The 14,815-nt window shown below is 42.5% G+C and overlaps 1 protein-coding gene across 1 annotated transcript in view; it reads left to right on the top strand.

The window, feature by feature from the left end:
• The window catches only part of znf407 (zinc finger protein 407), a 203,634-nt gene that overhangs the window by 116,622 nt on the left and 72,197 nt on the right, over positions 1-14,815 (top strand). The window contains exon 6 of the mRNA XM_052064622.1: positions 5,040-5,206. Coding sequence (XP_051920582.1) covers positions 5,040-5,206 — 167 coding nt within the window. The remainder of the gene's footprint in view (positions 1-5,039; positions 5,207-14,815) is intronic.

Below are 14,815 nucleotides of genomic sequence, written 5' to 3'. Positions count from 1 at the left end.
GTTCCACACACCAACTGGCCAACACCCTAGACAAATAAAAAAATGTTGAACGGTCCAATCACTAAATGTCTCTCATTGGGGAAAAATACAATTTTATTTGCTGTAATGCCAGGTTCAGTGTTGACCAGTCATTTATGCCATGAACAGATATTTTGGGTGTACACATTTTTTGGCGGAGGGTTCTCTGTTACAATTACACTGACAAATTGAAACATTCACATTAATTTTGAATAACACAAAATCGTCAACAATTGTTTCCCTTTACCACACACATATATACCTCACCACAGGCAGCAGGGAGTCAGTGGTCAGAAACTGAGCCTTTTTTTTAAATAAATTTTTACAACCACTGACAACGGTACAAACTTAGACCTCCTAGGAAATATATAGCACACCACAATTAGGGCCAATGTGGTCTGTGATGTTCTGCCAGCAGCTTATTTCTGAAATGATGACAAGATCACACCACGGTACATGGTCATGAGTGACGGTATACACTTGGAAGTATGCAGATTTCAGAAAGTACAGGCCAGAAGACCACCTGAGTCCCTGAATAAATCTGCACCACATATACAATCATGTCACATCACTGCATGATCTGGTGGGAACAGAGGGAAGAGATGGAGGAAGAAGAGCAGAGTTAGAAAGACTGAAAGGAGGGAAAAATGTATTTATTATGTGGCCTTCTAGTCAGAATTCAGGCCAAACACCTGACTTGAGATGTCGTGCTGATTTGTTTTGCTCCGAGTCAACATATAGGAGCTGTGGCCACTGATTTGATTGTCAATCGCTTCTGCTTAGGCTGAATTTTTGTGGGCCTGGTGACCTCTCTCCCATTATATCCAACATGCCCATACACTTATCTCCAAGAATGAATTACTGTTTATATTCTATAATTCTGTTGCATTTCATCTCCTTTATGAAGTACATTCTCCCAACATATTTTGTTTTCGTCATTACTTTATATCTTTTTGAGAACAGACTTTGGTGCGAACTTTTACTGCAAATTTAATTCTGTGAACCGCACACATACAAACAGCAATGGAATAAATACCCCGAAACGTGGACAACTGATATAAATTTTGCTTCAAACCACCTAATAAGAATAAGAATAAAAATAAAAATAATAACAATAATAATAATCAATCTTATTATTATGTCTCTTCATTCCATTCATTGTCCATTCATTTTAGAGTTATTTTCAAGATCCTCCTCTTTGTTTTCAAATCTCTAAATAATCTCGCGCCACCTTACCTCTCTGAGCTCATCTTCCCCTACACACCTGCCCGGCGCCTCAGGTCTGTGGACCAGTCTTTGTTAGAAGTACCAAGAACTAAACTGAGGCTCAGAGGGGATCGAGCCTTTTCTGTTGCTGGTCCCTCTCTCTGGAATGACCTCCCACTGAACATTCGGCAAGCCTCCTCGCTGCCCATCTTTAAAGCCCTCCTCAAAACTCACTTGTATTCTTTGGCGTTCGACTCAGCATGATTTTACTGCTTGGTGCTTTCTACCGCCTTTATTACCATTTCGTCTTACTGTTTATTGTGTATGTTAAATCGCTCCATGTACAGCACTTTGTAGGCAGCGATGGCTGTTTGAAAGTGCTCTATAAATACTGTTGACTTGACTTGACTTGACTTAAGGACAGACCAGATAAACATTATATTTCAGAAACTGTCCTTATTGTTAATATCTGCATGGATAAATAAATTTGATTTTTTTTCTATTACACCTCACTTGAGATGTGCTGATTTGTTTTGCTCCAAGTGTGTTTAGCTAGCAAGTGAAACTGTGATTCTGTTGGTCCTCTGCTGTTGTGTTGGGTGTTGTGTTCACATAGATACGAATCAAAAAGCTGTTGTGCACTCTCATCTCCGTGCGGATCGTATCCCAAACGTTCAAACTATTAACATAGTTTGGAATGCTAATTCCAAACTAACATTCAATAATTTTGGAATAAAATGGATGACTTTATAAGTGAATGAATTGATGGCATGAGCCTTACATTTCTTTATTCATGTATGCATATTTACGTGTATGTCCTGATCACATTCATGTATTTGTAACATATCAAGTAGTGAAGGGGACCATTCACAGTTTAAGTAGGATGGAACAGATTTTTTTGAATTGCTACCAATACTCAGGGGTCCAATTTTGAGTCTGTTTTTTCTTTTTTTTGTGCTAATAAATGTTAACCTAGTTAATAATGAATTTTTTTGTATTTAATATTATGCATATATATATATATATATATATATATATATATATATATATATATATATATATATATATATATATATATATATATATAAATTTGACCGCTATATACCAAAATACATTAGCATCACAATGTGAAAACAAATGAATAGAATTTACACTGGAAGGATTTATCCCGACGTGCATTCCGTCTTCAGTGTGCAGTCTGACAGACAGACACAAAGTGGGAGCTCCTCCACCCGATGTATCTGTACGAGCATTAAAACATGCACTTGTGCTGTTCGAACGGATGATTTGTTTTTTACCAGCACGCATGAAAAAAATGGCACCAAGCATATTGGGTGCATTGCCGAGCCCTGCCAATGGCCAAACCTATTCCACCTTCCACTGTCTAGATTTCTCTCTCTCTTGCATTCCTTCTGCATTCAGTGGGTTTTGCACGATGCCTGGCTGTTTCAAGGCAATGCACAAACAGTATATGTACTGTGTGTGAGACATTGAATCGTGACGGAATCTGACATGCTGGGACAAGATCAAAGCACTCCATTTGATCCCATTAAAAAAAAAAGAAAAAAAAACACATACCCAAGCACTGTTCTGATCCTTACAAACCACCCACTGATACTCAGGGCTGGTGGCGCATGCACCTCTGTTCTCTCCTCTGCTTAGCATTGGTTCTCGTTTTTCCCCTTCCCAGCATTGTAAGGGCCTGCCTCCCTGACTGCCTGTCTGCCTGACTTTGTGATTAGGCTGCATAATAAACAATGGCCTGTTTAGGAGTGTTGTTCATATTGCTTACAATAAAACATAGCATCTCTTCACTCATTTTATTTACTTCTCCCACGGTGGCATGCGCAGCATTCCATAAATACTGCAGCGAGTAAGGAAATGTAGATTCAAATGCACATCTGTTGGTCAAATTATGTTTGTTTTAAGTCATGTAATGAAAGAAATAAGGCCGGTGGCATTTTACAGCTTCCCTTTCCTTCCTTGTAAGCATGCTTAGAACGTCCATACCAGAACATCAAAATCCCACCGAAAGTCACCTTCATGCAACACGGAGATAGTTCTTGTAGCCATGATGCATTTTGCTCTTTCCCCACCCACCGAGCCCCACCACCTTTAATTCCCAGCTCTTTCATTTCATGTTTCTCCCTTTTACTCCGTTGCCCCCCTTCTTCCAGGAAGGAAGATGTATGAGTTTGAATTATTGATTCAGACACATGCTACATGCTGCGTGGAGTCATTATTTGTTCAGGTGAGTGTCATGCGGCTCACTATGAAAGCGATACCATGGGGATTAAACGACGCAATCAGGATTTAAAGACAGCCACCCTCCCTAAAATAACATGGCCCTCGCTTCAAGACAAATGCTCCCCAAAACCTGACTTCATTTGTTTATGACTTGCACATTAGTCATTCTGCGTCTAAATTATAGGGTGGGGTAAAGATTAATTCTCGCCTGAGTTTTTCTATTGTGTTTAGTTTATGTGCGTTTCTTGATGCCCAATAGCACAGCAAATGAACATAGGAGCAAACATCCCACACGTGTTAGACAAACAAAGCCCAGTGTTTCAAGCAATTTTGCGTGAGCATGAGGAACAGACACATGTCGAGTTAGTAAAAACAATGTGTTTTCATATTACTGACACCTACTATACAGAAACTCAGACCGACCAAACATGAACTAAAACAAACCCAGTATTTTTGAAGAAAATAAGACACAGTTTTAATTGCCACTGTTAACAGATATTTGTATTTTAATGTAATTATGTTCATTTGCAAAGTTGTAGTGTACACTGCCGCATATTTGCACTGCATTGTACAGGAGGTTTTTTTCTAATATTGTGCCCGCACATGTAATATACTGTATGATGGTTTCCATTATAATCATATCACTATTTATTTCATCGAACTTCATTGAACTTTGTCCCATCTGATCTGTCTTGAATTTATGTTCTCATTCTTTTCAGTTGTCTTTATTGTATTGGATTCATTGTGCATGCCAATTGTAAATTTTGTGCATTCCCTGATTCCCCAAATAAGCTTTTGGCACAGCAAACCACAGTGGATTGTTTGCACACAATTTGAGATTGAAACTGTCTATTGAATGCGGATGGACTGTTCATGATGAAAACATAGATATGAGGATGTGTTTCAATGCAGTTTGTAAGCTAGGGAGAAGCTTTGATACAGAGGCCTCAAGGGATGGTGGGTAAAATGTTGATAACTGTTCATTTAACCCTGGCTAAGTGGTCAGGGATGCTGGACAGGTGAACTCTATTCTCCCTGCAGGGCCCCACGCCCCCTCCCATGCTGTGTGTGTGTTGTGTGTGTGTGTGTGTGTGTGTGTGTGTGTGTGTGTGTGTGTGTGTGTGTGTGTGTTTCTGTGTGCGGGCGCGCGCACGTACTGTAACAGAATTTCTGTAGTCCTCTGGGCCCTGTGCAAAGCAGAGAATAAATGGTGGAGGTGGCAGGCCAGGACAGAAAAATCAATGGCTGCTTATACAGACATGACATACCAGTAGCCAACTGCACTCTTTTGTGTGCATGTGTCATGTGTATGTGCATGGGAATAGTGTGTGTGCGCGTGCGCTGCGTGTATGCCTTTGTGTGTCAGTGTGGACAGACAGGGTGCAATCAAATGGTCTTGTGCTCGGTGACGAGGACTGCAACTAGCCGGCAACCTCCATTACCTTTCTCATGGCATAGACTGACCAGTATTTTATTCCAGTGGTAGGATCAGTAAATAACAGTTTCCTCTCCTGCTGACTTCCTGTCCCTGCCTCCCTTTCTTCTTCTTTATTTCCTATATTCTACAGGAAGTTCGAGTGCAAGTTGTGTGAGCGCTCCTTTAGTGAAAAATGGGCCCTAAACAACCACCTGAAACTGCATAGTGGGGAGAAACCATATAAGTGTTCCTGGCCGTCCTGCCACTACGCCTTCCTCAACCTGTCAGCAATGAAGGACCATTATCGTACACACACCGGTAAGAAATCTAGTCACTTTTATTTGAAATCTAATACTGATTTACAGCCACATACAAATGTGAATAAACAAACAGAGTTTATTTCTGTTTCTGTAAAGAAAAAAAGTGCTTTTTGATTCCGCTCTCGATGGATAAACCTTAAACCTAAAATTTTACATTTAAAGTCAAATGTAAAAATCTCATCTCAGATGAATAATGAAAATAAATCTTTTTTTTCAGTGGGGAAAACTCAATTCAGCCGATTATATGCCTGATTATTGGCCATCTGTATTCATTTTCAACACCCAAAGATAGATGAAAAGAGTGTGCTGTACCAGTTAGTAGATCACATTTAGCTTTTTTTCTGGATTTTAATTATAAGGTACAGATGAATATGAGATGCATTCTTTTTCAACACTTAATCAAAACAATTTAAAAATGAACTGCGAACCGCCAGAAGATGTCCAAGTTAGCTGCTTAAAGATCATGTTTTCTGTACATATTTGGCCAAGTCCAACTTCATGAAATTGCTTGTCTCTGTTAAAGCAAGTTCTGTTTGGGTCAGACTAAAATCACCATGTCAGTATTTTGTTGACCCTATTGAGTAATACAAATGTAACTATATTATAATCTAAAAAAATTAATAATAATAATAAAAAATGGTGGTCATTGATCATACCCGTACAATTTTGGAACAAATTTTCTGCTGACATTTTTCTCACATTAGTGATGTCAAGAGTTAAAATGAAAGTCAGTTTGTCTCTGAAAACCAGCTATCTTTTGGGTCTGTTCTTTGTAGATTGTTACGTCACAGTGAGGCAAATTCAGAACAGTTTGCTAAGACGTATTTGGATCTAGGCAACTCACAAAAGATTACCGGTAACTGGATCGTTTACTTCAACACTTGAGGGGTGGGCACTCCAGAGACGCAACTATTTGCATTCAAGCAATTCAAAAGGCAATTTTGCTCGGTAATTCCCCCTTAAATGATACCTAAGTCGTACGCAAAGGTCAACCCAAATGTCTGTGTCGCAAGCAAGTAGTTTCGCCTCTGCTTTATTCATGTCCCATATGTGGCCGTTTAAGTCAGTGACAGAAGCAGCAGCCAACGGCCTGACAGCCTGACTGAATGCTTGCAGGAGAGCTCTCCATCCGTCATGGGTGCCTGCTGTGTAAGAGAGAGATTTGCTGGATGTTATTTAAAATGTGCTGCAACAGTGACAGAACATCAAGGCACCTCTGACATAATTAGACACTTCATTTTCATTTGAATCTAGCACTCATTATTCCCTATCAGGTGGCCCGCATCATTGTCACCAGGAGAGGCGTGTGCTCCTTGTGGTTATGGTTGCATGCACACATCTTTGACACAAATAAAATGCCAATGTGAGAAGACTGAATTAATTGAAATGGAAAAGGGAAAGTGTTGAAAAGAGAATGAAGAATTGAATATTGCACTCATAGTGGTGTACGGTTACGTGTACAAAGTTACTGTCACTTTGCCCTTCACCAAGAACGGCCCCCTCGACAAAATGTGTTGAATGCTTTTCAATACTGTCATACATAATGTCGAAACAGACACGTTAAAAAGAAACTTGGCATAAGCATTTCAGGATAACCGTGCCTAGTTGTTGAATGTTTCACCAGAAACACTACTTTCAGGCAAATTGGAATCCACAAAAATATAGGAATAAAAATACAAAACCAAAGTGTGCAATTTGAAAGCTAATTACTGCAATAATCACGTATTGGGGTCGCTTGTCTAAACAAAATGAAACTCCTTGCCATTCTAAAGATGAAGATTCTCTCTCACTCATTCTTTTGTTTCGAAAATAAAAAATAATAAATCATGACATCTGAAATTACAGTCAAGAGACACTAAATAACATGCTTCAATGTTGGTAGATTTCTTCTTTATTAAATAACGTGCTCGTGAGAATTTTATGTTCACTTTTCTTTTCCCAAAATACAGATGTACGTACTTCATGGTATCTGTTTCAGTCTAGCTTATAATCAAGGATGACATATTTCCTTTTAAAGATTAGAACCATTGGCCAATTCCCTTATTTTTTATCTGATCTCATTCACAACTTGGAGGATGGTGCCAATTCCTCATGTGAGCAAATGTAAAAATGCAAATACTTTACTTTATTGTGTTCACTGTCTTTATTTTTGTATGGCTAACGTTTACTCCATGTACAGCATTTTGTCTCCAGCGAAAAAAACATTTGCAGGAATCGGTGGAATCAACATGAAAACCACAGAGCTGTTCCTGGGTTGAAAAACAAGATATTTTGAAGAAAACAGTCATTGCATGAGATGCATACATGAAAACGCAAGGCCGACAAAGTAAAATGAAAGATGCTCGTAACAAATTACCAGGAAAAGACGAGAACGAACAAAAAGTGTTTGCAAAAGGCAAAGCGCAAGAAACCAGTGGCCAACCAGTCAAGAAATACTTAAATTGCTTGTCAACTCAAAGGACAAAATAATCCAATACACAAAGAACATAAACCGAGAATACATTTCAAGAATACTTACGGAAGTTTAATGCATATGTTTTTGTTTTTTTTACCGGGTACGGGAAATTCCGTTTGACAGAGGTCTGCAGGTGGGCGATATGATTTCTCCCTCTATCTCTCTGCCTCTTTCCCTCCCTGTGCTCTGCAACTTCACGCAACTGAGCCACCTACCGCTCAAATGCGCTCAATTACAAATCCAAATGAAATGAATGCAATCATTCACATCAAACCTTAATTGTTTACCAACCTTCGGCGGGCCGGATTTAAAAAAGAACAATGTCCGAATCCGAACCGCGGGCTGTACTTTGCCCACCTCTGCTCTCGTTGGAGACTAAAAAAAAGCAGAGCAAAAGCAAAAGCAGAGCAAAGTATCAAAATGTTTGCAGAAGACTTACCGAACAAAGATTATATGAGAATATTCTGCAAGCCACTCATTTACAAGAAGAATCGGGGGGGGGGGGGGGGGGGGGGTGCTGAATAATAAGTGCAGATGAAAAGAGGTGGAAAGTTTGAAACTGGCCATGTCGCTCTCCAGACATGAAGCTTGTAGAGCATGCATTTTCCCCACGAGAGAAGACTGGAGTAACCCCTGAGAATAAACCAAAGGAGCCCGTGATGAAAGCCCGGAAAAGCATCACAAACAAACAATGCAAACGTTTGTTGGTGTAATTCAGGGGTGGCCAACCAGTTAGAGACGAAGAGCCCATTTTTTTACTGTGTTACTGCAAAGAGCCAAATGATGCCCTTCCTTGCGCACGCACACACACGCAAACACGCACACGCTGTTTTGGCCAAAGATCGACTTTTGAAGTGACCAACTTCTCACGAAACGACCCTATCGCGCACGTGCAAGCATATATACACACACACGCTGCACTCACGCGGGTACCCACCAGTGCACTCACGCACATATGCACGCACACCACGATGAGCAAGTCGGAATGGGCCGAAAATGAACAAAGCTAAAATTACAAACAAATCTTTTTTTTACATCCATTTCCTCCTTCCACTCATTGCGGTCGACTTGGGACCAGTTCGCTGGCTCCCGGTCGCATGCGGCTCTCGAGCCGCGGATTCGCCACCCCTCGTGTAATTGGTTGCAGGCCTGATACAGTTAATTGCAAGCGAAGAATTTACAACTAAATATTCAGTCCTCTCCCCTTCCCCAGTAATTAATGTCTGTTTTCCTATATTTGTGCTCATCAGATGTACATGGAGAACAAATGTTGATGTGTTGTCTCATTTTTATCTTTTGATGTTGACCTCAAATATGTTTTGTTGACAGCAAAAATATACAAAATTGGCCCGAATGCTCCAATACTTTTGAAGGGGAATGCATTCCTAAAAACAAGGAAAATGTCATTTTGAATAGCAAATACAAGATTGCCACTTACTTAGGGTTGGTAATACCCTGTACAGTTCATATTAACACCTCATTCTAAAACACAAGTGCCTTGTTGTTCTTATTGTTTAAAGAGAAAAAAAACATTAGCACCTCCAGCTCTCCTTTAGTGCCCTGAACTGCATGCATTGTTCCTCTCTGATTTGTGTGCTTTTGTTATTAATCACTTTGCCTCACACACTCGTCGTGTCTGAGAGATTGGAGGGAGGGCCGAGCGGGGGGTTCTGTGGTCTTCAACCGCCAGGGTCATTTGTAACCACTGATGAATGAGCGACACAAATAAATAAATAAGTGTGCTACATTTTACCCACCCAGCTTTTTTCCCAGGCTCTTGGGCATTGCAAGGAAAAGGGGTGGGGGCGGGGTCTGTGGTGGGATGTGTTGGGGGCCGAACGCCGCGACAGGTCTACAATTGATTTCCTCATTGCCTCAGTTTGTCGCTTAATCTGGCGATATGCTGATAAATCTTTGTACTTTGTCAATTAATTTCTCTGAAAAATGAGAGCCAAAATGGCGTGCACATCAATACAGCAGCGGATTCCATGTCAAAAATTAAGCGGTAAAATTTATTGCCCTCCCGTCCTCTCCTGTTAAAACATAACTAATGAGGGAAGCAATTATAGCATGGTGAGTCCACCAGGGTTGAAACATACACACTTATAATGGAATATATATGTATATGCTTATAAACACACACACACACACACACACACACACACACACACACACACACACACACACACACACACACACACAGAGTAGGTAAAGTGGTACTGCACTGTTTGGATCCAAAGATATTTTATAGTATTGCATTAAGGTACTTTTAAATATGGTGCATCGTGCGAGCGTCAAGAAAGATGCATGTGCTTTCAGAGGTCAATGGTAATGCTACATATTTGTTGAATATAAAAATGTTCAGGTGATTCATGTCACTATGGGCAGATACTGTGTTTAGTTGTGGGGAAGATAGGTGAGCTTCCAGGCCTGACTTGTGATTGTATGATTTCAATTTTTGTTTCACTAGTCAACACTAGGGGCGGCCCGGTAGTCCAGTGGTTAGCACGTCGGCTTCACAGTGCAGAGTTACCGGGTTCGATTCCAGCTCCGGCCTCCCTGTGTGGAGTTTGCATGTTCTCCCCGGGCCTGCGTGGGTTTTCTCCGGGTGCTCCGGTTTCCTCCCACATTCCAAAAACATGCGTGGCAGGCTGATTGAACACTCTAAATTGTCCCTAGGTGTGAATGTGAGTGCGAATGGTTGTTCGTTTCTGTGTGCCCTGCGATTGGCTGGCAACCGATTCAGGGTGTCCCCCGCCTACTGCCCGAAGACAGCTGGGATAGGCTCCAGCACCCCCCGCGACCCTAGTGACGATCAAGCGGCTCGGAAGATGAATGAATGAATAGTCAACACTAATGTGATGAAAGTGAAATAGACGTTAAGGAATTTATTCCTCCTGATTTTTTTTGCCCCTCTCTGTTGTTGGATCTGTTCAAACACTTGAAAGCAAGAATGTAGTATGCTGTTGAGGGTATATCCTGCTTACTGTGATTACAATCACCTTTAGTGCCCCACCACGTTTAGGACCTGTTTGACATCAAAAGAGGAACTGTTATCTCAAGTACCGTATTTTCCGCACTAAAAGGTGCAGTGGATTATGAGGCGCACCTTCAACGAATGGTACATTTTTGTTTACTGTATGTTTTCATATATTGGACACACTGGTTTATGGTTTAAGACGAAATCTACAATGCATCCACATGACGAAGCTACACTCCTTCCTTTCGACTCGAGAGACGTTCATGACTGCCTCCGAAAAACGTAAACAGTACTTCAATGAAACTACGAAAATTGAAGATAATGCATAAAAACAGAAAATCAAGCGAGGAAATAACAAAATATATTCTATATTCCTCCTTGGCATTTCCTTGAGCGTAGCTCCAACAGATGTTAGTTCAATGTTGGAGACTGGACTGTATCAGAGGTTTTTGTTATTTATTCCCTTGTTGTGTATTCACAAACGAGTAAATCACAAAATAAATTCTGGAGGAGGGCTAGAGAAATTATGTTTTGATTTCCTCGCTTGACTTTCTGTTTTTATGCATTATTTTCAATTTTCGTAATTTATTTGATGGAATCGTTAATTTAGGTTTGTCGGAGGCGGTCATGAACGCCTCTTGAATCAAACAGAAGAAGTGAAGGCACGGAGACGGACAAAGACATCCCTGTATTTGTCGAGACTCTGAAAACCATTAATAAAGTGTGCGTTTTTAAAAAACAACACCACAGCTCTCCTTTTTTCAGAGCTGCAACAAAAATGTATTTAATAAAGCAGCGATAGAGTTCACTGAACCAACAGCAAGTTATAACATTGTAAGGATGTCTCCAGCAAGGAATCATTTTGGGTTCGACACATTACCGTAATGACCATACACAAGGCACACCGGATTTTCAGAATCAGAATCATCTTTATTGGCCAAGTATGTAGAACACACAAGGAATTTGTCTCCGGTATAACACGCTGCACTAGTATCATCGTAAACAACAAAATCATTGAACCATTTTAGAGTATACCAGTAGTTTTGTAGTACCATTTTGTGGTGCAAGAAGAGTGACTATGTCAGTGACTGTTGAAGGAGTTAATGGCTAGAGGGAAGAAGCTGTTTAAGTGTCTACTGGATTTGGTGCGCATGGATCTGTAGCGTCTGCCTGAGGGGAGTGGCTGAAAAAGGTGGTGGGCAGGGTGCGGGGGATCCAGGAGGATTTTCCGTGCCCTTGTCTTGATTCTTGCAGTGTGCAAGTCCTCAAGAGTGGGTAGGGCGGTGCCAACGATTTTTTCTGCCGTCCTAACTGTCCGTTGAAGTCGGATTTTGTCCTTTTTTGTGGCGGCCCCAAACCAAACCGTGATGGAAGAACACAGGATTGATTCGATGACTGCAGTGTAGAACTGTCGTAGCACCTCCTGTGGCAGGCCATGCTTCCTCAGCAGCCTCAGGAAGTACATCCGCTGCCGGGCCCTTTTCAGGATGGAGATGGTGTTGACTTCCCACTTCATGTCCTGGGAGACTGTGATTCCCAGGAACTTGAAGGTCTCGACGGTTGACACAGGGCAGTTGGATAGTGTGAGGGGCAACTGAGGAGAAGAATGTTTCCTGAAGTCCACGATCATCTATACAGTCTTGAGCGTGTTCAGCCTGAGGTTGTGTCGGCCGCACCAGAGCTCCAGCTGCTCCACTTGTTGGTGGTACGCAGACTCGTCGCCGTCTTTGATGAGACCGATGACCGTGGTGTCGTCTGCGAACTTTATGAGTTTGACAGCTGGATCTGTTGAGGTGCAATCGTTTGTGTAGAGAGAGAAGAGCAGTGGCGAGAGGACACATCCCTGTGGGGCTCCAGTGCTGGTGGTGCGTATTGATGATGTTGTTGCTCCCAGTCTCACCTGTTGTGTCCGTCCCGTCAGGAAGCTGAGGATCCACTGGCAGATCGCAGGGGACACACCGAGGTGGAGTAGTTTGGGGGTGAGGAGTTCCGGGATGATGGTGTTGAACGCAGAGCTGAAATCCACAAACAGAATCCTTGCGTAGGTCCCTGTGCTGTCGAGGTGCTTGAGGATGTAGTGCAGACCTATGTTGACTGCGTCTTCCACAGACCTGTTTGCCCGGTAGGCAAACTGGAGAGGGTCCAGCAGGGGTCCAGTGACGTTCTTTAGGTGGTTCAGCACAAGGCGTTCAAAGGACTTCATGACCACAGACGTCAGGGCGACAGGCTTATAGTCGTTCAGTTCCGATGTTGCCGATTTCTTGGGAACTGGGATGATGGTAGACTGTTTGAAGCAGGATGGGACCTCACACAGATCCAGGGATCTGTTGAAGATCTGTGTGAAGACCGGAGCCAGCTGGTCAGCGCAGACTTTCAGGCAGGAGGGGGACACTTTGTCGGGCCCCGGAGCTTTCTTGATCTTTTGCTGCTTGAAGAGCCGTCTCACGTCCTGTTCGTGGATCTGTAGTGGAGAAAAAGAGGGTGGGGGGGTAGGTAGAGTGGTTTCTGGTAGAGGTGGGTGTGTGTGGGAAATGGGGTTGTCCTTTTCAAATCGGCAGAAAAACATGTTTGGTTCATTAGCAAGACCCTTATTGTTCACTGTTTGGGGGGATGGCATTCTATAGTTAGTGATTGCTTGCAGGCCATTCCATACAGATGCAGAGTCGTTAGCAGAGAACTGTTTTTTCAGCCTCTCTGCATAGCTTCTCTTTGCGATGTTAATTTCCTTTGTCAATTGGTTTCGGGCATGTTTGTACAATGCCCGATCTCCACTTCTAAATGCGGCCTCTTTCTCTTTCCTGAGTTGCCTGCGTTTGGGAGTAAACCATGGCTTGTTATTGTTGAACGAGCGGAAGGACTTCGTTGGTACACACATGTCCTCACAGAAACGGATGTATGATGTTACAGTGTCTGTGTATTCATCCAATGTGCCCGTCGAAGTTTCAAAGACGACCCCAATCAGTGCAGTCTAAGCATTCTTGTAGAGCTAGCTTTGCTTCATCTGTCCATTTTTTTCACAGTCTTAACAACCGGTTTAACACATTTGAGTTTCTGTATGTAGGTATTAAGTGGATTAAATTGTGGTCAGAAAGACCCAATGCTGCACGGGCGACCGATCGGTATGCATTTTTGATTGTTGTATAGCAGTGATCTAGAATGTTGCCTTCTCTGGTGAAACAGTCGATGTGCTGCTTATATCTGGGAAGTTCACGGTTAAGATGTGCTCTATTAAAATCGCCCAAAATGATCAGGGGTGACTCTGGGTATTTTAGTTCGAGTTTGTTTACTTGTTCGGCTAGCGTTTGTATCGCCGTGTTAGCGTTAGCTTGTGGCGCAATGTAAACACCGACTAGTAAAAAGGAGGTGAACTCACGTGGCGAGTAGAATGGCTTGCAGTTTAAAGACAGCGACTCCAGGTCCGGGCTGCAGTGTGCGTCGAGCTTCGTGACATCAGTGCACCATTCTTCGTTGATATAGAAGCAAATCCCACCACCTTTCGATTTCCCTGATAGCTCCGTGTCGCGATCGGCTCGGAGAAGGCGAAAGCCGGGTAGATGTAGCGTGGGATCTGGATGGCGGTCACTGAGCCAGGTTTCAGTGAAGCAGAGCGCAGCAGAACGTGCAAATGTTTTGTTGGTCTTTGTGAGAAGTTCATCCATCTTGTTTGGCAGAGATCGTAGATTAGCAAGATGGATCGATGGGAGCGGGTTTCGAAATCCACGCTGCCGGAGCTTGACGAGCACGCCGGCTCGCTTCCCCCTCCTCCGGCGGCGTTTCCATGCTGCGTACAGCGCAGCCGCTCCGCTCGCGATTAGCTCCGAAAAACCTTGTGGATTTTCGTGTGCTGGTGAAAAAAGACCGAGCGTAGACTCCCCAATGCGCAGCAAATTTTCCCTCGTGTAAGTAAGCCGCTCAGGGTCGCCAAAAACAAACGAAAATGACAAAAACAGGGATAATACATGGAGCGTGTGACCGAGGCTGCCATACCTGTCGGCGCCTGATGACGTGTGGTGAGTTTTTAAGAAAATGGAAGACTTTTTGGTGCACCGTATAGTGCAGAAAACACGGTATTTGTGTTGCTACCATCACATCAAAGCTCAGACCGAAGACAATGGTGGGGAGTGATGGTCTGGTCTCACCTCACCACTCCCAAATTTTTCCAGCCACACCGA

Source organism: Hippocampus zosterae, chromosome 5 (assembly GCF_025434085.1).
Source record: "Hippocampus zosterae strain Florida chromosome 5, ASM2543408v3, whole genome shotgun sequence".
NCBI lineage: Eukaryota > Metazoa > Chordata > Actinopteri > Syngnathiformes > Syngnathidae > Hippocampus > Hippocampus zosterae.
The sequence above is the reverse complement of the archived record's forward strand: the minus strand, read 5'-3'. Positions and strand labels throughout refer to the sequence as shown.